This window comes from Gopherus evgoodei, chromosome 7 (assembly GCF_007399415.2).
Source record: "Gopherus evgoodei ecotype Sinaloan lineage chromosome 7, rGopEvg1_v1.p, whole genome shotgun sequence".
Lineage (NCBI taxonomy): Eukaryota > Metazoa > Chordata > Testudines > Testudinidae > Gopherus > Gopherus evgoodei.
In genome coordinates, this window is record NC_044328.1 from 74,352,890 (window position 1) to 74,373,393 (window position 20,504).

The following is a 20,504-nucleotide window of genomic DNA, read 5'->3' on the forward strand; positions in this document are numbered from 1 at the left end:
TGCACAGAGAGCCCAGTTGTGTGGTGCACTGGATTGGGACTCAGGAGACCTGGGTTCTGGAGCTAGCTCTGCCACTGTCCTGCTGGGTAACCTTGGGCAAGTCACGTTGCTGCTCTGTGCCTCAGTTTCCTCCCTGATATCCTTTGTAAAGTGGGTGGCGCACAGCAGCTGAAAGGGGCTCAGTATTATTCTCACACTAGCACATAGCCTCACCACAGCAATGTTCACAGCTAAGGCAGAATCAACGGCCCTAGGCACAAAGCACAGTCCATCCCCGAGGGGAGTGACTGTGTGATCCTGGGGATGTGGGGAGACAGAAGCCTTTTCTACGCCAGTGACTGAAATGCTGTGGAGTGCAGGGAGGAGGCTGCCTCGGCTGATCAGTCTTTCCATGGGAAGGGAGGATCCCAGCCGGTTTGTCAGACACACCTCCCACTTTCCAAACTCTGGGCTGGTGTCTCCTCACGCTGCCTCCTCCACCTCTTCTGCTTCTGGGGTCATGCTGCGCTTGCCAGAAGACCTGGGCTTCCTAGGCCTCCCCATTTAGGAACTGCTGGATGCACCCCTGCCTGACTCTGAGGGAGGGACAGAAATAGCCCCGATGGCATCATGTTCTAGTCTCTGAGAGTCACAAACTCATAGGTCAGAAGGGACCATTGTGATCATCTAGTCCAACTTCCTGCCCTTTGCCGGTGTCATAAACAGGTAGTTAAGGGTTAATGCCTCTTTTACCTGTAAAGGGTTAAGAAGATCAGTAAACCTGGCTGACACCTGACCAGAGGACCAATAAGGGGACAAGATATTTTCAAATCTTGATGGAGGGAAGTCTTTGTTTGTACTCTTTGTTTTGGGTGTTGTTCGCTCTTGGGACTAAGCGGGACCAGACGTCAATCCAGACTCTCCAAATCTTTCTGAACCAGTCTCTCATGTTTCAAAATTGTAAGTAACAGCCAGGCAAGGTGGATTAGTTTTATTTTTGTTTTCTCAACTTGTAAATGTCCTTTTTTTGCTGAGAGGATTTTACCTCTGTTTGCTGTAACTTTAAACCTAAGGCTAGAGGGGGTTCCTCTGGGCTATACGCATTTGATTACCCTGTAAAGTATTTTCCATCTTGATTTTACAGAGAGGATTTTTATCTTTCTTCTTTAATTAAAAGCTTTCTTTTTAAAAACCTGATTGATTTTTCCTTGTTTTAAGATCCAAGGGGATTGGATCTGGACTCCCCAGGAATTGGTGGGGGAAAGAAGGGGGGATGGTTAATTTCTCCTTGTTTTAAGATCCAAGAAGTTGGAATCTGGTTCACCAAGGAATTGGTGAAGTCCTCAAGGCCACCCAGGGAGGGGAGAGTTTTGGGGGGACAGAAAGTGCTCCAGACACTGACTTCTGGATGGTTGCAGTGTACCAGATCTAAGCTAGTAATTAATGCTTAGAAGTGTCCATGCAGGTCCCCCGCATTTGACACCCTAAATTCAAAGTGGGGAAGGAACCTTGACAGCAGGCCACAGAACCTCACCCACGCTTCTGTAACAGACCCTAACTCTGGCTGAGTTACTGCCTGTCCTCAAACTCATGGGTTAAAGATTTAAAGTTACAGAGAATCCACCATTTACACTAGTTTAAACCTGCAAGTGATCCATGCCCCACGCTGCGAGGAAGGTGAAAACCCCACAAGGTCTCTGCCAATCTGACCTGAGGAAACATTCCTTTCTGAACCCCAAATATGGCGATTCGGTTAGACTCTGGAGCATGTGGGTGAGACCCACCAGGAAGACACCTTGGGAAGAATTCTCTGTAGTAATTCAGAGCCCCCATCCAGTGTCCCATCACTGGCTATGGATTAGTCACCTCTCTCCAGGCAGGAGGGGCCGTTGGCTAAGAACAGGAGTCGTCGCTGAGCACAGTGTGCGAGCCGTGCTGGGTGGGGGTCGTCCCTGCCTCTGTTGTACACCTGGGGGCTCAGTTCCCATTTTTACAGCCCCCCACACCTACGTTACTGTGCTAATAAAGGCCTAGGACCTGACTAGAACCGGGCTCTGCCGGGAGGTATAGGACTGTTGCTCTTTGCTGCCACTGTGAGGATAGAGTGGGGACAGCGGTGTGGATGCAGAGTAGTAAGGCAAGAAAGGACTTGACTGCCACCTGCTGGGAAACACTTTTGTGTTGTTTTAAGCCAGGAAGCGCTGACCATCAGCTGCGTCTCAGGGAATACAGACACTACAAGCACTATGGCAGAACTGCTGCACTGCGTCGCTCTGGAGTAGGCACACACTTGCTACAGCAATGGAAGAGGTTTTCCAATCAATGTAGTTAACCCACATCTTCAAGAGGTGGTAGCTAGATCGCTGGAAGAATTATTCCCTTGACCGAGGGGTGTCTACGCTGGGGCTTAGGTCAGCGTAGTGACCTCTCACAGGTTTGTGAATGTTTCACATCCTGAGCGATGTAGCTAACTCAACTTAAGTTTTAGGTGCAGACCAGACCATAGTAATTTCTTGGAATAAGAGAGAAAAATTCAAAATTAAGGCTACCTGGAAAAGCTCATGCAAACCTCCATTGTCAACTAGTGATGCAGTGCTAATGCTCCCCAGATAACCTTAACGCTGACCTCTTCACCCTAACAGAAAGAGCAGAGGGGACAGGCAGCATCTCTCTGCAGTGTTAACAGATTTTGAGGACTCCTGGGAGAAATTCACTGACTGTAGGTGTAGCTGAGCACAGAGTCGGGCCTATGAACTCCAGCGACCATGCACAAGTACAGCTTACAGCAGAGTCAGAAGAATCTGATCTTGAAGAATCCCAAGAGCCTGCAGCTGCCGGGTTGACACCTGGGGCATGAGGAGATATTTAAAGGTACGGCTGCTCTGCAGCTGGAGGTGGAATTTCCAGCTTGGGTGAAGGTACAAGCACTAGTCTGATCAAGCTAGTGTGCTAGAAAGATCAGTGTAACCCCAGTAACATGGGCAGAAAGACGGGCTAGGCCTACATACCTAGAGTATCCAAGGGGTTTGCATGTGTGGGAGTAGCCCAAGCCGCCCCTGCTTCGCTGCTATTTCTAAAAGACTAGGTCAATCGGAGCTGGTGCGTGTATGTCTATCTGAGCTGGCAGTTACCCCTGCAGCTGCAGTGTGGCCCTACCCTAAGATACACGGGACCCAAACCGTAATGGGCTTTGTAGCTCATTGGGCTCTGGAGTCTTGTGATGCTCTCAGAAACCAACAGGAAGGGGGAGCAACCCATGGAGCTCTATGTGTGAAACCCCACAGAGCCAGGCAGCATGGAGAGGTCAAGGCCTGGTCTCTGGGGGCTCCTCAGGCTAGTGCACAGCAGTTATCTAAGCCAAGGACAGTGAGGCCTATTTCCCCATTTCCATGTGACATACACAATTCCCCACCCCTCTCACAAGCTGCTCTTTAAACTTTATCACACATTGTAAATCCATGAATCTCCCGGCAGGCAGGTGAGTGACTTTCATTAACCCCAAGACTAAGTCATTTGCTCAAGGCCATGGACGGGGCGTGACAGCACCCACGCCCCTGGCTCCCAGGCCCGTGCTCAGATCCCTAAGGCACTGCTGCCAAATTCCCAGCACTGGAGAGTGTGAACTGCAAACCGCCGAGCAGCCAGAGAACACGAGTGGCTAGGGATGAGTGGAGCATGGCACTGAGGGGTTGAAAGGCAGCCAGGGAAAGATCGCAGCAGAAAGGAGTGCCAGTTGGGGCAGCTGATTGATTGGTAACTCTGTGGGGCACTATGGGTCTGCACAGCACCTAGCACAGTGGGGCTGTGATCTTGGCTGGGGCTTGTCACAAGGTGGCACCTGGCCCTTTAAGAGGGAAGAGGCTAGTGTCCCTGTGACTAAATTTGTTGACCCCCCCACCCCCAATAGGGGTTAAGAAAGGGCAGTTGAGTGAGAACTGCCTGAGATTAGAGGAGATGGGGAGCAGCTGAAGACAGAGGAGTAGCAGAGAGCTGGTGAGAAGTGCTTGGCAGAGACACTAGGGTAGTACAGGGAACCTGGGAGAGAAAGTGGGGACTTGGTGGGAGATGGAAGGGAATGGTTGGCTGGACCTGACCAAAGCTGGGCCCTCCTGAGGAACAGATGGCTTGGAAGAAGGTTCTGGGAAAAGGGGAAGAGCCAGCTTGGACTAGGGAGGTTGGGACAGATACCATAAGCAAGAGGGTTGTGACTGGAGAGTAGATCCCCTGATGCAGGTGTAGGGCTGGCAGGCAGAGAGGGCTGGGGACTGGAATGCAGACCTGACTTGGGGCTGTGGGAGAAGAGCCCTGAGACCTGTCTCCCTTGGCTGGAAGGGGGGGATAGTGGTGCCCTGGGACGGGGTCAAATGGAGTGCTGGTAGGCACTCACATGGTTGACCTGGAAGTGACCCCGCCCTTCCCAGCATGGGAAACTGCTGTGGTTCGGGTTACTGTGGGAATTGGAGACTGGGTTTACAACAAGGGCTTGGAGATGGGTGGAGATGAATAAGTTGTGCTCAAAGGTGGGAGGTTGTACTAGATGCTGTGAGACTTTTCTCCATTCATGGGTGAATGGAGGGAAAACTGAAGCAGACACACTTGTTCTGCTGTAGCCTGCCACAGGAGGGCACTCAAGGAGGAGCCACTGATGGCAGGGCCTCCTATCTACTGTAACACAGCTAATAACTTTGGCCTGGGTCTCTGGCAGACCATTAAATAGCAGTCTTGTCTTTTTAGCCTCTTGCACAGCTGCATAGAATGAAAGCTACCTGCAGATCTTACACGCATGCTTCCTGACTGTAGGTAGCACAGAGATGATTAGCTAGACAAGGGCTTGTGGCTCAGGGGGGGGGATCCATTCATGCAGTTGCTTAAAAACAAACCAACATTTCTCTTCCAGGGTTTAAAAAAAAAAAAGATGCACTAGGGGAAAGAAATGGCTGGCTCCTCCCATCAAACCTCAGTTGTCCTGCTGGCATTATACAGTCAGCAATCCTCCTGTACCAGCCAGATAGCTGGGCTGGGGAGAAGAGCCCCAGTTGCTGACTCGCTCTTTGTATTGTGAGGGGGAGCTGCCAGATGTTTGCAGTTGATATGCCGGGGTCTGGTGTACATAAACAATGGGCATCACAGCCCTTCTGGCTGCGATAAAGCCTGTTGGAAAGGAATGGCAGCACGGCGTGTGGGCAGTCACTGGACAGGGGTCTGGCCTAGAGACACTGCTGAACTGAGCACTTCTTTGGAAGCAGCTCCAAGATTTTCCAGTACGTGTTTGCTAACAGCATGGCAAAACCCTGCCCTGGAGGTTGGGCTGCCCGGGGGTGAATCACGGGGTTACTTACCAGAGCCATCCTGCTAGCAGAGGGCAGGAGGGCTCCAGATGGGCATCGGGCAGGGGCATGTTGCTACCCTAAGACAGCAGCAGAGGCATGTGCTGGCTGGAGGGGATGGCAGACCACGCTCCTTGAGGCATGGTGGTCCAGCCAGCCTGGTGCCCATCCCTAGAGGCGTCTTGAGCACTCGGCTGGATTCCTCCTTTGCTGGAGCAGAGGACAGGAGGGACAGAGTCTCTCTCCCCACCAACTCATTGAGGCAGGGTTGGCACAGATCCAAAAGGCAAGGCAGTGGTTCACTGGGGCTGATTCCTGCTCTACCAGGGTAAATCAGGACTAAATGCACCAAAGTCTATGAGTTACACTTCAGTGGGAGCGAAAGGACAGCCATGCCCAGGTTTAGAGAGGGAGTGGGCTTGGGGGGAAGACCCATGGAAAACAAACTCCTCTGTGTGGTGCTGAAGTCACAGAGGGGGTGCTCAGTGCTGGCCTCACTCTGCTCCCACTAAAGTCAATGGTTAAAACTCCCCTTGCTGTCCATGGCAGCCATGCTAGACAAATGTTGAGGACCCCACCCTATTGTTAAACCAGAGTCATCTCTCCTGCTCATGGGGCCCGGTCCAGCCCTGCCTCCCCACCCCCTGGGAACTGGGAGAGCCTGCAGAAGTTGTGAAAGTTTGTGGCTCCCAGGGAAGGGGCACCTCTTATGCGTTGATGAGCCCAGCTCCCTTGAGACTCCCTGCACCTCAGGGCGTGGGACTGGTGGCTCTATGCCAGTGCACACCCCTGCAAAATCCCTGTAGGGCCAGTCTTACACTAACTAGCTAGTTCCACCCTCCACTGTGGAGCTAGTGGGATCTCTGGAGACATGAAATGGGTTAACCCTTTGGAGCCTGGACACCCAACAAAGCACTGACTTGCCTGGAAAATCCAGGTGTTTCTATGGTGTGGGCAGTGTTGTAGCCACATCAGCCCCAGGATATTAGAGATACAAGGTGGTGAGGTAATATCTTTTCTTGAACCAACTTCTGTTAGTGAGAGAGACAAGCTTTCGAGCTAAACAAAGCTCTTCCTGAGGAATCATTTTGACTTTCTCATTTCATTTCAATAAGGTAAAAATGTTTTGACTTTATCCCTTTAATTTCATTTTGACTCTTGTATGATAGTAATTGTAATACGTTATGCTGCTTATATTCAGTATTTTATACTGGAATATTCCTTTTAATGCTATCTTTATATCATATGTTGAAGTGTAAATATAATCTGTAGATGGTATCAAAAGAAAATGATTTAATGTTATTTAAACAAAATGATTCTGAATTATCCAAATTAAACTTTTCAGTGTTTCTGAATCAAAATTTTTTTGGGGGGGGGAATTCTGTCCTGTGAAAACTTTCCAAACTTTGACTTTTTGTTCCAATTCAGAATGAAAACAAATGTTAGCATTTCCTGCAGATGGAAGTTCTGGTTTTCGGCCAGCTCTACTAAGCGTGTTGTTCTGGGGGATTGACCAAACTCCTGTCACAGCCAATTCCATGATCATTTCATCAGTCACGGGAATCATTCCCTGGCCTATGTGCTCAGGCCCTTGCGGAGGGGGCATGCAGTTGGAATAGGAGCATGTGTCCATGGAGCCGGACAGCTGATTGCATGGGGGACTGGCCCATCCCTGGATCCCCAAATGGGTTCGTGCCAGTGCTTGGAAGGTTACAGCGGGGAGCAGCTAAACAGTGGCCTGTGTTGGGGGAAATGCTCCCTGGCAACTTCAGCTCTGTGCTTGACCGGCTTTGTCAGAAATAAATAATGAAAGGAGAAGTAACGCTTCAAGAATCAGACTGCGCTCGATACAGAGAATCCCTTGATCAAAACGTCCAGGTTGCTTTGTCAGCAGTTCCGCCATCGCAGCGTGAGAGGATGCCTTGTGGCATCGCGTTGCTGTGCATGAGGAGACAGATTTGCTTTTATGTCTCTAACATCACAAGCTAATGGCCCATCAGTGTTTCACAGCCTGCCCAGTAAATCAATTCCTGCACTTTTAGGCACTCTTTGAGCAACTTTAGACCTGGGGAGGGTCTGGGGCTATTTGCCTTATTAAACAGGAGACTCCTGCAATGTGTCTGACACCAGATCATTTGTTTGCTTGTGTGGATATTACCGGCAGGTAGCATTTGCACCTAAGGCATGATTCAGTCAGGACTTTTACACTAGAAAGCTGTGCTACTGAGATAATATAACCCCTTACATGGCACAGTAATATCAGTATAAAGATGTTTCATACTGGTAAAGCTATTCCAGTGTATGTCACTCTATAGCAATATGACTGCATCCTCATTAGGACTTTTACCAGTATAACTATTTCAGTTAAAAAAACCACATCACATTAGTAACTGATATATCTATGCCAATAAAACTTTCAAATGTAGATTAGACCTTAGGTAGTGAATATATTTTTACTGGTGCTATGCACAGTTTCTAAGAAGAGCTGCACTACAACTGGCAACAAGCATTTCTCCAAGATCTAGCTGCCTATGCATTCTGTTAAAAAGAATTCATAAGACTACCTGGGATAGCACTATCTGGTGACTCTTAGTAATGATATATCTCTGCCTCAAGGGGCTTTATGTTGTCTGTGCACCCATTACAGACAGCATTCATGCTCCACTTTGTCTCAGTCACCCAAATTTTTACAGCTCATTGAACATTTGAAACTTCATGGCTCTCCAAAGTAATTGTTCTCTGCCTTGTTCCATGGAGCTATGCAGCCCTCTGTGGCCTTCCTTCTGCAAAATGTATCCGTCATTCCTGGTCCCTATCTCCCATGGAGTCCCACATACAAAGTCTAAACTCCCTCCTGCACTCTAAAGCCCAGCCCTTAACACTTGGGCAAGCAGCAGGTGCTAGTCTCAGCTGCCTGCAGCCTTAGGTGTCCTATTAACTCCCTATCCCCTCCCTCCCGTCAACTCCGGCAGTGAGATTCAGTCTCCTAGCAGCCTCCTCTCCCCACTGTGGCATTCAGAGCTGTTATCTGTGCAGGGAGGCAGAAAGCATCCCCTGGACTCGAGCTGCGCTCCCAGAAGAATAGTATTTACAGCCATTCCCAACAATGGGCTGTGCCACCCTCTGAGCCATGTCACCAGATGAGCTAGTATAAAAGAGAGAGAGACCGAGCCTACACGCATCTAGTGCTCAGCCACTCTGGACTCCCCTGGCAAAGGGGCTCCCTGACTCTGACAGGTTCCCTTCAAGTTACTCGTCTTCTCCAGCTTCGAATTTCTGTCGCCAGGCAGTTTGCACCAGTGACTGAATTAAAAGCACATCGCTCCCTGGTGAACCGCCATGAGCTCCTCCCGGTTAAACAACAGAGCCGAGAGCCACTTTCGAGCCCAGGAGGAGCACGAGCTAGAAACCCTGGGGAAGAAAGCGTGGGACAATCCTGTTTACAATGGCTCCCCCTCTGCATCTCTGAAGATCCGAGCCATCTACAACCCCAAGGCCATTCTGGAGAACCCCTACGAGAACATTGAGAAGCTGGGGGACTCCCTTCCCTACCAAGAAGAGAGGAAAAAGGCAGAGGACATGAAGAAGAAACCCTTGCCCAAGTGCTGCTTCTGTTTCTTCAAAGGCATCCGAGGTAAAACTTTGGGGTCTGGTTAGAATGTGTTTATAAACCCATGTGAAGAGCAGCCCTGGGAGCCAAGAGCCATAGAGCAGCTGTGTAACATGAAAAGCTGCACATGGCCATAGTGAGCACTCCTCTAACGTGTTCTGTCTGAGGTCACACAAAGAATCTGTGGCAGCTCCAGGGACAGAACCCAGGAGTCCTGATCCCACACTCCCTGCCTTATTTCTGAGATGTAGCCATTGTCCCCATTTTACAGATTGGGCCACCGAAGTGCAGAAAAGCTAAGGGGCTTGCTCAAGATCACAGCCTAGAATAGAACCTAGGCATCCTGATTACAAACCCCTACTGTAGGAATTAGACAATACCCCCTCCCTAGATGTTTTTTATTCTAGAGGGGATAATAGTGACCCCTATATCAACACTTCCTATATATACATATGTATATAAAACTGGAAGATGAAAAGCCACCACACTATTGGTCTGTGGGGATTAATCTATAGGGAATGAGCATAAGAGCTATATGTAAATGGCTTTGCTAAAAGATAACTGGGGGGGTGACACGTAGGGAGAGGGGAATTGTTTAGGCTGGCACAAGAGGCTAGATGGAACAGTAAGGGGGCTAAAAGCTAGAAACACTAAATAAAAGTTAGGCTGCATCTTGGGGCAGCTCCCGGCAGTGGGAACTAGTCGATTTCACAGTATCTCCCAGCAGAAAGGGTGAAGCCCCATGGCTTGAGAAATTAAACACCAGGCTGGAGATTGCATTAAACTGTAGGGGAAACCCTACATTGGTAGCCAATGAATTGGCAACAAACATAACCTAGTAATTTTTCCCCCCAACTGTAAATTCTGTGGCTTTCTAATCACGGTTTCTAATACAACCCTTGTGCAAATGTACCCACTGTAACATGTTTGTAAATCATGGATATGCAGGGCTGGAAGAGACCCCAAGAGGCAGGGGCAGCTCCAGGCACCAGCATGCCAAGCACGTGCCTGAGGCGGCAAGCCGGGGGGGGCACTCTGCCGGTCGCCGCAAGGGCAGCAGGCAGGTTGCCTTCGGCGGCATGCCTGCGGAGGGTCCGCTGGACCCGCGGCTTCGGCAGACCTTCCGCAGACGTGCTGCCGAATCCGTGGGACCAGGGACCTCCCGCAGGCAAGCCACCGAAGGCAGCCTGCCAGCTGTGCTTGGGGTGGCAAAATACCTAGAGCCGCCTCTGCCAAGAGGTCATCTAGTCCATTCCCTGCACCGAGGTAGGATTGAGTACATCTAGAGCATCCGTGACAGGTGTTTGTCTAACCCATTCTTGTCTAGACCAGTTGTGTGATATCTATAGTTTGTATGATCAAGGATTTCTGAGCTGCCATTTAGAGCGAGATCCAACACACATTGAGTGTTCCCGCTGATTTTGATAGGAGTTGGATTGGGTCTCTAGAGCAATTGATGGCATCTCTCAATAGTGCTGAGATGTAGACCTCCCCTGGCCCAGTAGCACAACTGGAAACAGAGGCTGAGAGAGGAGGAATGTGCCTACAGGGGATGGTAGGCTAATGCATTATTTACTTTGTTTTATTCTGAGGTCTGCAGTCCCCACAGGACTCTTCCTTTGCTCGGAGTGCTGTGACATAATTACAGTGTGATGCTTGAAAACGGGGAGATCAATAATTCAAAAACAAAAATCCCTTTCCAGATATGATCTCTGTGTAATGCTGATGTCCAAGAAATGAGAGTGAAAACCCCTATGGTACCATCATGTCCTCTCCTCCCTCCCTGACTAATCCACTACTGCCCCCTGTAGGCAAAGATTACCCATGTCTAGAGCAGTGCCATCAGGATCTGATCCAAAGCTGAGGAAGTCAGTAGAAAACCTCCCATTGATTTAATGGGCTTTTGCTCAGCCCTTAATGTATAGTCTAGTAATGACACTTGACCTGCAGCAAGCCCATTGCATCTTCAGGGCACTTGGAGATACTAATTAATTAATTCTCAGTGCACCTTATAAGGGGAGAAACTGCTTATAATGCAGGGCTCGCCTGGTCTTGAGCCTCCTTCCATCCTGTCCCCCTGGAGGATGCTAATGGAGTGGAGAACAATTTAAAAATTTTTATTAAAGCTAATATATAAAAATATATTCACTACCTAAGGTCTAATCTGGTTGGGAAAAGAGTGTCTGTACATCTGGGTATAGTGCTTAGATTATCCACAAATATAAAGTTAGTTTTTAAAAGTCATATGATACATAGAGCACATAATCAACAATAAACCAAATTTAGGTGAATAAATTTAACAATGCAGTTTAGATATTAGAATCCGAATACTTGGGTACATCACTCATGAAAAGTTGTACAGGGATTTGGTTGTGGAAAGCAAAATATATCCATGAGTGGAGACTGTCGTTCAGCAATTGAGAATTAGGTGGGTTGTCTATTTAGAAAATACAATACTCTGGAAAATAAAGTCCTGACAGAACTCAGTTCCTGACACAGCCATCTCGGCAGTTTTCCGGTTGGCAGAAGGGTTCAGAGGAGAGCCAGCCAGTGGGACAGGCCAGGTGGTGGATGACTTTCCTGCATCGAGGGAAAGGCGTGTTTTCTAAGCCATAGGTTAAAGTCAGTGCTTGGCTTGGGTGGCTTTAAAACTTGGGGCAAGGCCATGTCATTGAAGAAGCTGTCACCATCAGTGCAAACATCGTGTGGGAAGGAGTTCTGCTATGAGGGCTTGTTTCAGAGAGAGAGGATGGGCCAGTGGTTTGGGGGCCTACCTGGGACTTTTGAGATCGAGTTTCAATTCCAGGCTCCACGACATACTTCCTAGGTGACTTGGGCAAGCCACATCGCCTCTCCAGGCCTTAGTTCCCCATCTGCAACTTCAGGAGGGTGGCCCTGCCCACTAGGGATGGGGAGGATTGTGAGGTGCTTAGACGCTGTGCTAATGGGAGCCTTGGGTAGGTAGATCCCTGGGGATAGGAGCTGAGCTGATCTCCAAATCCTAGCTCTTTGATTGCACAGGGGATCGCGCTCATCTTTGTCTTGACATTTCTTTTTCTGGGCCATATCCTTAGCTGGTGTAAATCAGTTTTGTTGTAATGAGTTCAGTGCCGATTGACCCCTGCTGAGGAGCTTGTCCTCTTTATCTCCCCATCTCTGCCACTCTTTCCTTGATACTCCTCTGTCTCATCCCCCTTGTTCCCCACTGCCCCAAGAATCGGCAGACTCCTGCAGGATCGCTTAGCTGATAAACGGACATAGTGTTATTGACCTTCCCCACCCAAACACACACCAGAACGTACGCCATCCTGCCTGGAAGTTAGCTCAGCATTTCCCCATTGAAGGCCCCTGGTGTACGTTCTCATTGCAGCTGCCGTGTCCAGTTCGCCCGAAGCCCAGTGTTCGTTTGGTTGTTGCTGGTGTCTGCAGATGTATTGTGTTGCTGAAAAGGGAGCTTTAGCGGAAGAATTACTGAGCAGTGCACAACCTGCTCTGGGATGCAGGGGAGACAAGATCCCCAGCTGGACTGAATCAAGATAGCTCCAGTGAAGTCAATGGAGGGGTCCCAGTTTACATCAGCTAAGGATCTGGCCCACTGACTGACTGGGTTTTGGGAGGGAGGTGAGTAGGAGGCTTTTGGGATCCTTTCTCTTCTACCTTGTTCTAAAGCCCCATGGCCTGTGCCTCAGCCTGCGTTCGAAGCCATGGCCACAGCTCCATACTGGACCCTTTAGGACAGATGTGATCATTGGCTAGGGTCCGGTCTCTTGAGAGCAGTGAAAAGTGCTTCCATTCCCTGTTCTCCAGGGATGAAGCAGCCCGCTGGCTTTTCTGGAACGCTCACGCTGGGACAGGTCCATTTTCCATCACATCATCCCTTTCTACAGAACCATAGAGGTTTTGCCAAAATTTCATTCTGGGAGGGGGAAAGGCAGTGGGATGGGAGAGTTTGGACAGTGTTGAAATGTCACGTTTTGATGCTTTCAGAGTGAAACATTTTGATTTTTCAGGTTTCAGAGTAGCAGCCATGTTAGTCTGTATCCACAAAAAGAACAGGAGTACTTGTGGCACCTTAGAGACTAACAAATTTATTTCAGCATAAACTTTCATGGGCTACAGCCCACTTCATCAGATGCCTAGAGTGGAACACACAGACAGAAGAGTCTTCCACTCTATGCATCCGAAGAAGTGGGCTGTAGCCCACGAAAGCTTATACTGAAATAAATTTGTTAGTCTCTAAGGTGCCACAGGTACTCCTGTTCTTTTTGATTTTTCAGTTTGCAGAGACTTTTCGCTTCACTTTTTGTAACGGGTGCCTTGTAGCCCACATTACAATGTAACAATTTTTAAAAGGCGTTGTCAAACCGGAACATTTTGATCAACTCGAAATGATGTTTTTTCTGGGCATTTGCAGGTTTGTTTCTAATTGCAACAAAGACAAATGTCAAAATCTCAGTCCTTTGGGAAACAGGGTATTCATGTCCTTGCAGCCCTACTTGCTCTTGTTATTAACATTACCTGTAGCCAGGGCCGTTGCCACCCCAAGCACAGCAGCATGCCACGGGGGGCGCTCTGCCACTCGCCGGTCCCGTGGCTCCCGTGGACCTCCCTCAGGCTTCCCTGCGGGGGGGTCTGGTGGTCCCGCGGTTCCGGTGGACCTCCCACAGGCTTGCCTGCGGATGCTCCACCGGAGCCGTGGGACCAGCGGATCCTCCGCAGGCACGCCTGTGGGAGCTCCACCGGAGCCGCCTGCCACCCTCCCGGCAACCTGCAGAGCACCCCCCGCAGCATGCCGCCCGAAGCACAAGCTTGACGCGCTGTGGCCTGGAGCTGGCCCTGCCTGTAGCAATCCTTTCGCCTCTGGCATCCAAAGTTTTCAAAGCAATTGATAATCATTGATGGCTGTAGCCCACGAAAGCTTATGCTCAAATAAATGTGTTAGTCTCTAAGGTGCCGCAAGGACTCCTGTTCTTATTTATGATTAGGCAACACTTCCCTGTGAAACAGCTAAGGGAGATATATATATATAGGGACTGATGCTTGGGACGCGATCCAGAGCCTAGCATGGCAACTCAGGAGCTGTCTCAGAGTAAAGACCAATCCTATAGTCCTTATTGCAGCCCACACTGGTTTGGGGGAGTGTGTTACAAACCCCAAGTCCTGTGCACAGGAACCTGTGGTGGGTTACCAGAGCAGATTGAAATGCACATCAATCCTGGCTGACCCTATTGTACCTCTTCACGTGTGCACAGAACATTAGGACAGCAAGCAAGGGGCTGATGGTGAGATGGGGCCCCATCTCCATGGTGGCGATCCAGCCCTTTAAACCTTTAGTGCCTGGTGGTGGTTGTTGATTGTTAAAGTAGGGCTAGTGGCCTCACTGTGCCAGGTGCTGCACAAACACAGAAGGTATCCCAGCTCGAGGAGACGTACCCATGCTAGCGCAGTGAAAAGAGTGTGGTGCCACTGCAGTCCCAGGGGCTAGCTGCCCCAAGTACATGCCTATGGTCTCAGATGGGATTGTACTTGGAGTAGCTAGCCTGCCCCGTCACTCATGCCACTGCAGCTATACCCTGCTTTTAGGGCACTAGTTCCATCAGAGCTAGCACAGGGAAATTCCAGCTTGAGGCGACCTACTGAGCCACAGAATTACTTGGCCAAGGTCACACAGAGAGTTTAGGGCACAGCCAGGAATTGAACCCCAATCCCTTGAATCCCTCTCCAGTGCCTTAAGTGCATAACCTCCTTCAGGCTGAGCTGCTCCTCACAGCTAGGGTTTTGTTTGACCTGGTAGAGCTGTGAAATTTTGCTCAAGATCTAGATTTGGCTTCCACTCCCTCCTCTACCCCCATAGCTCAGGGGCGTTTGCATGCAAGGTCTTGCTGTGAAACCCATCTCTGGTTTGAAGACACCTCAAGTCAATGTTTGCTTCATTGAGTCACTCGCACAGTAATTCAACTGGTCTCAAAGTGCATGTGACCCAGAAGCAAACAGCAAATTGTCTGGGCTGCTGCTCTGAAAGGCAGAGTCCAGCATGTGCTGATGCAGAGCAGAAGGCTCTCTGCTCTGCTCAGCTGCCAACGGACAGCAGGGAGGAACACTCCAGAGCGAATGACCATCCTCTTTCTGTCAGAGAGCACTCAGGGTGTTCAGGCTTTGATCAGGCAGAGCTGTGCGCATCTCTCTGCCCCAGGTGTGTACAAGGGCTGGGCTCATATGAAAGGGGCGAGAACCATTGTGATTACTGATGTGGATTAAGCCGCTTAGCTTTCAAGTGGAAGTTTAGATATGTGTGGGTGAAAGTTTGAGTGATCACACAAAGGAGCCATTAGAGAGAGAACGAGCAAGCTCTTTAATGGACTAAGGCAGTTCATTAGTTGTGTGCTGTCAGGTTCTTTGGAGGAAAAAGCTCCATTCTGCCTGATCAAGCATTAGGCGATGCTCAATGAACTGCTTCTACCAGGGGCTCAAGACACAGAATTAGCTCCTTGGAGCCAGCCCCTCCGGGGTGTAAATTGCATTGAAGTAAATCAAGCCACATCAACTGACACCCATGGAGGAGCTGGGGCTCAATTTCCTGCAGCCCCAGGGTTTGGGGTCAAAGTGTTTGATTCAGGATCATCTCCTCCAGGGGCTCCTCAGGGTTTATGCATCATGCAGGCCCAGAGATTTTGGGTGTCATTGGAGAGACACAGGAAGGCCCATGCTGACCCTGGAGCACCCGGCCTGGATGCAGCTCAGCTAGGGAAGTCCTGCCTGGATGGCCAATGTCATCGCATGGACATGTGAGGCTGCCTGTCAGGTGCTGTCTTCCCACTTGCTCTTCCACATACAGAGACCTGGCAGGGCCAGCATCCCACTGAGCTGCCGCCACTCAGACTGATGGGGCCTGATCTGCCTCCTTCCAAGCCCCCACCTGTGTGCTGGCTGTCACACAGGGAGAATGTTCTCCTGTGGCCTCTGCTGAGACTTGATGGGAAGGGCGGAGGACAGAGAAGGAGGCTAGAGGCAGGAGGGAGGGACTGACAGGTCCTGATGGAGACAGGCAGATGGGGAGGGGAAAGGCACTGAGGGGCTCAGTTGAGAGGGCAGGGGAGTGGTGTTGTGCAAACTGATGGTGCAGATGGGGATGTGATTACCAGCAGGGAAGAGAGGATGACTGACTAGACATATCCCGCCGGATCAGGGCTGAGGCACGCTGTCAGCATGGGATGGACAAGCTTGTCAGATAGCCCCACTTGGACTGTCAACAAGTAGGGCCTCAACCAGGCCCCTTCAGCATGAAAAGCATGAGTCTTCACCACTTGAGCTAAAGGAACAACCCCCTTCAGCTGGCACTTTAGTAGAGTCTTATCCTCTTATGCGGACCAGCTACTAGCTGAGCACAAAGACCCATGCTCTGCTGGGATGAGTGACACTTTCACCGCCCTGCCAGTGCTGCATCACTTTAGTCAGTGAGTCTGTGATGTCAACAGTGTCCAAGGGCCTTTCTATGGGCATTGAGCAGCTATCTCCTCTGACAATCTCACCCTAAATTCACCTGCTGCTGCTTTATGCTTGACAGGCCTCTGGGGGACAACTCTGACTGAGAACACTGCTGAAAACCGAGAGCTGTATGTAAAGACCACGCTGCGAGAGCTGCTGGTTTATGTCATCTTCTTGGTGGATATCTGCCTACGTGAGTAGCTGCCCAGATGGCTCAAGGGTGGATCTATGTCCATGTGTGTAACTCTGTTTTGGAGGGTTTATGGTTTGGACATCTTGGCTCTAATTTATGGCGTGTTTAATATCTCGTATGTGCACCCAGAGCTCTGGAGGGCACATTCTTAACTAAGTCAGTAAAATATCGACATCATGTAACAGTAGAGGGGAAAATACACTAATTTATTACACAGCTGGTCAATGCCAGATCATGGCAATCTTTAGAACAGCTTGGAATGTTTTCATCAAAATGGTCAGCATACACATTTTCTTGTGAGTTGACCTTCTCCAGGTTTTTTTTTGTTGGGCGGGGGCGGGGGAGAGAAACATTTTTGGCTTTCAAAAAAATGTTCAATTTTTGAAAAAAATCCTCACAGTTTGGGGGTTTCACAATTCAGTTTTTCACTGACAAAAAGGTTCATAGGAAATTTTAGGGGGGAAATGAAGAAAAATGTTCAAAATTTACCCAGGGGAGAGGAAACAGCATTTTTGATTAGCTCTAGTGGTGCTTCTCTATGCTCCCATGGCACCGTCCATCCGGCGTTCCCAATGGCCTCTGCAGACAATTACCTGACGCTCACCAAGCTCCCTGAAAGGGAGTTAAGTACCACCAGACCCAGTTCATAGGCATCAGTAAGTAGTTAAGGGGTCTGAGTTTCAGAAGGGCTGAGATCCGTATCTCCAGTTGGCTTCTGCGGAGCAGCAGTTGCTCAGGACCTCTGAAAATGACGGCCTAAGTGCTGTGTGTGAGTTCAGACAGCAAATTGAGGGCAGAGAGCCCAGGAATCCTGGTGGCCACTGCTCTATTCTAACAACTCCAGTGCATTCACTGATGCTTCTTTCTGGGATTGTCAGGCCACGTCTACACTACAGCATAAAATCGAAATTATTAAAACAGGTTTTATAAAACTGGTTTTATAAAATCGATTTTACGCGTCCACACTAGGGCACATTAATTCGGTGGTGTGCATCCATGGTCCTAGGCTACTATCGATTTCCGGAGTGGTGCACTCTGGGTAGCTCAGTAAAAGAATGAGACCAATAACTTCGATTTCCGTCCACACTAACCCTAAATCGATATAGTAATATCGATTTTAGGGTTACTCCTCTCGTTGGGGAGGAGTACAGAAATCGATTTTAAGAGCCCTTAAAATCAATGTAAAGTGCCTTGTAGTGTGGACGGGTACAGCGTTAAATCGATTTAACGCTGTTTAAATCAATTTAATGCTGTAGTGTGGACCAAGGCTTAGAGAAGCAAACCCCACCAGCTGGCTCCTGAGAGAAGAACACATCACAGAGGAGTCCTGCACAAGATGAGCGGAAGAGTATTTCTTCACTTCAGAGTTGCCCAGGCTCTTACCCAGGTGTCTCCCCTAACTCCCATCCACACACAAAACCCTTGCACCTGACTTTGGTGGTGCTTTCACTAACTGCCCTAGCCGGGGCTATTGGCTAAAACCCGAGTGAGGCTTTCATGTGAGGTGGTAACCCACCCACTTTGCAGTGTGGACACAGGCTAAACCATTGCAATGCTGATAGTCCTTTCTTCAGCTCCTTCCCACAATTCCCTCTATCTAGCCAGAAGGACTAACAAGTTCTCCCACAATTCACTGGGAAAGAATCAGAGCAGCTTAGATAACTACAGCACAAGAAGCTATGGGGTGTGCTCGCAGATGTGCCAATGACACACCCAGGGGAGCACAACCCCCATAAGGACATAGAGTCTCGGGTATGGCTTTGCAGAGTGACTGCTCACACCCAGGTGCCACTCGCCCAAAAAGACATCCTGAGTGAAGGGGGCACTCGGCATCTGAGACATCAGCACAAGGCCTCTGCACTAGGTGATTTGGCATCTGCTGCTTTTAAGCCATGTTTCCCAGACCTCAGCACAAATTCTGGCCATTAACCTCTATCAAGCCACTGCGGATTTGCACAAGAGCCTCTCCTCAGATTTGCGCCAGGAAGCTCTGTAAGGGCAAAGGACAAATGCAAACAGCCAGGTCTCGGAGCTTCCTGGAATCTGAGCCACATTGTTCAAACTCACGCAGGGAGCTGATGTTTCCCCTTTAAATCTTGATGGGCCATGCAGGAAGGGTGGTTAGGATGATAAAGGGGATGGCAGCTCACATTGTCCTCGGGGGTGGATTTAATGCAGCTCTGTACCGAATAGTAATGTACTTTGTGTGGGCAGAACAATTGCTGTTTGCTTTGGGAAGGTTCATTGTTATCTCAAAGGAGCACCTGTGGCATTGCATGGTGCAGTGGATTATATTTCATGCACCCCGTGGCAGAACAGATACACAAAGGTACCAAACGGGGTGGTTATCGCTCAGGCGCAGGGGGATGGCATCCCAATTGGTCTTCCAGTGTGACTTATTCTGAGTCATGCAGAACATTGGTTGCTTTTTCAGGAAGCCCTTTCATTGAGGGACAGGTCTTAGAATTTGCAATGTTTGATTCTTTGCCTGGGAGAGAAGTGTATGTGTTATTTGTGTTAGATCCCACTCATCGGTCTGCATCCTTGTTGAGTGAAAACTAATCTAAAGCTTCCCACCAAGGGAAGTCCCTTGAAGTCTTCAAATCCAGGCTGGATCCCTCTCTAGCCAAGCACAAATTCTTGGGCTCAGTACTGGGGTAACGGTGTGAAATTCTCTGACCTGGGATATGCAGATCAGACTAGATGATCAAACGGCCTTGGAATCTATGCACTTATGAATCCTAGGACTTGAACAATGGCTATGCATGGCAAAATGCCTGTGTAAGACAGTGGATGACTAAGCAGAAAGAAACAGAGCTGTAATAGGCAAGGTTTCTTCATCAACGTATAACCACCATCAGTTTAGTCATCACCCGGGATTAAACCCTGGCTCCTCATAAAGTTTAGACCATGAGCCTCTGCAGCCGGTGCTAAATGTTTATCTATGCCCCTGGTGCAGAAAAGCACTTGGGTGCATGTGTAACCCTAAGGAGGTAAGGAGTCCCATTGACTTCCTGGGTCAGAAGGTGGAGCAGGTCCCTGGAGCAAGGTGAGGGGGACCTGGAAAGAATAATAACTGTCCCCCATTTCCTTTCCTGGGCTGCTTTGCGACAGGCTGCCCCTTATTCAAGGTGAGCTGTAGAGTCCCAGCCCTGCCCACACAGTAGATAGGTTGGCTGCTGCTGTTTTTAAGCATTGTCGCCCTTTTAGAGCTCAGTTTAGGTGCTTCTGTATGGTAAAATGGAGACCCTTTCAAAACTGTCCAGCTGGGCTGCTTGCATACAACCTGCTGCTCTGGAGAAGGCCAGCAAGCCAAGCCACTGCAGCTCAGAAATAGATTTCATCCCCAGTGAGAGAGGCTCCTCTGAATTCAGAAATACATTTGCTGAGGACTTTGGAGAGTCCCTGAGCATCAAATTCTTCTCTTCCTTCTGCATTCTCTCCTCTTTCCCCCATACTCACCTCTACTAAGGTAGAGCTGATATTAATGTTAGTCTCTAATATTCATGTGCAAGGGGAACCATCCCCCGCTCTCCTGTTTTCTCCTAGTGACTTATGGAATGACCAGTACAAATGCCTATTACTACACCAAAGTGATGTCCGACCTCTTCCTGCAAACCCCTTCGGACAGCGGGGTGTCCTTCCAGTCCATTGGGAGCATGGCTGAGTTCTGGGGGGTGAGTACAACCAAGTACAGTCCCCAGGTTCTGGAACACGGAAATCTGCCCACATGGATGCCATCTAATCCATCCCTGTGCTGGCCCATCTCCCTCTGGGCAGTGTGTGGTTGCTCCATTTGCTTCTGCCTGTTGACTGACTTCTGTGACTGTCAGTTTTAGTTCCCTTCCTGCGTGAACAGTAGAAATTTCACTGCCATTTGCACACGTAAAATTCACCAGCCATATCTAGC

The 20,504-nt window shown here is 49.4% G+C and overlaps 1 protein-coding gene across 1 annotated transcript in view; it reads left to right on the forward strand.

Annotated features, from left to right (window-relative positions):
* The first annotated feature begins 8,504 nt into the window (after positions 1-8,504).
* Positions 8,505-20,504, forward strand: part of PKD2L1 (polycystin 2 like 1, transient receptor potential cation channel) — a 36,776-nt gene continuing 24,776 nt past the window's right edge. Inside the window, exons 1-3 of the mRNA XM_030570994.1 lie at positions 8,505-8,940; positions 16,481-16,594; positions 20,144-20,271. Coding sequence (XP_030426854.1) covers positions 8,646-8,940; positions 16,481-16,594; positions 20,144-20,271 — 537 coding nt within the window. The 5' untranslated portion in view covers positions 8,505-8,645. The remainder of the gene's footprint in view (positions 8,941-16,480; positions 16,595-20,143; positions 20,272-20,504) is intronic.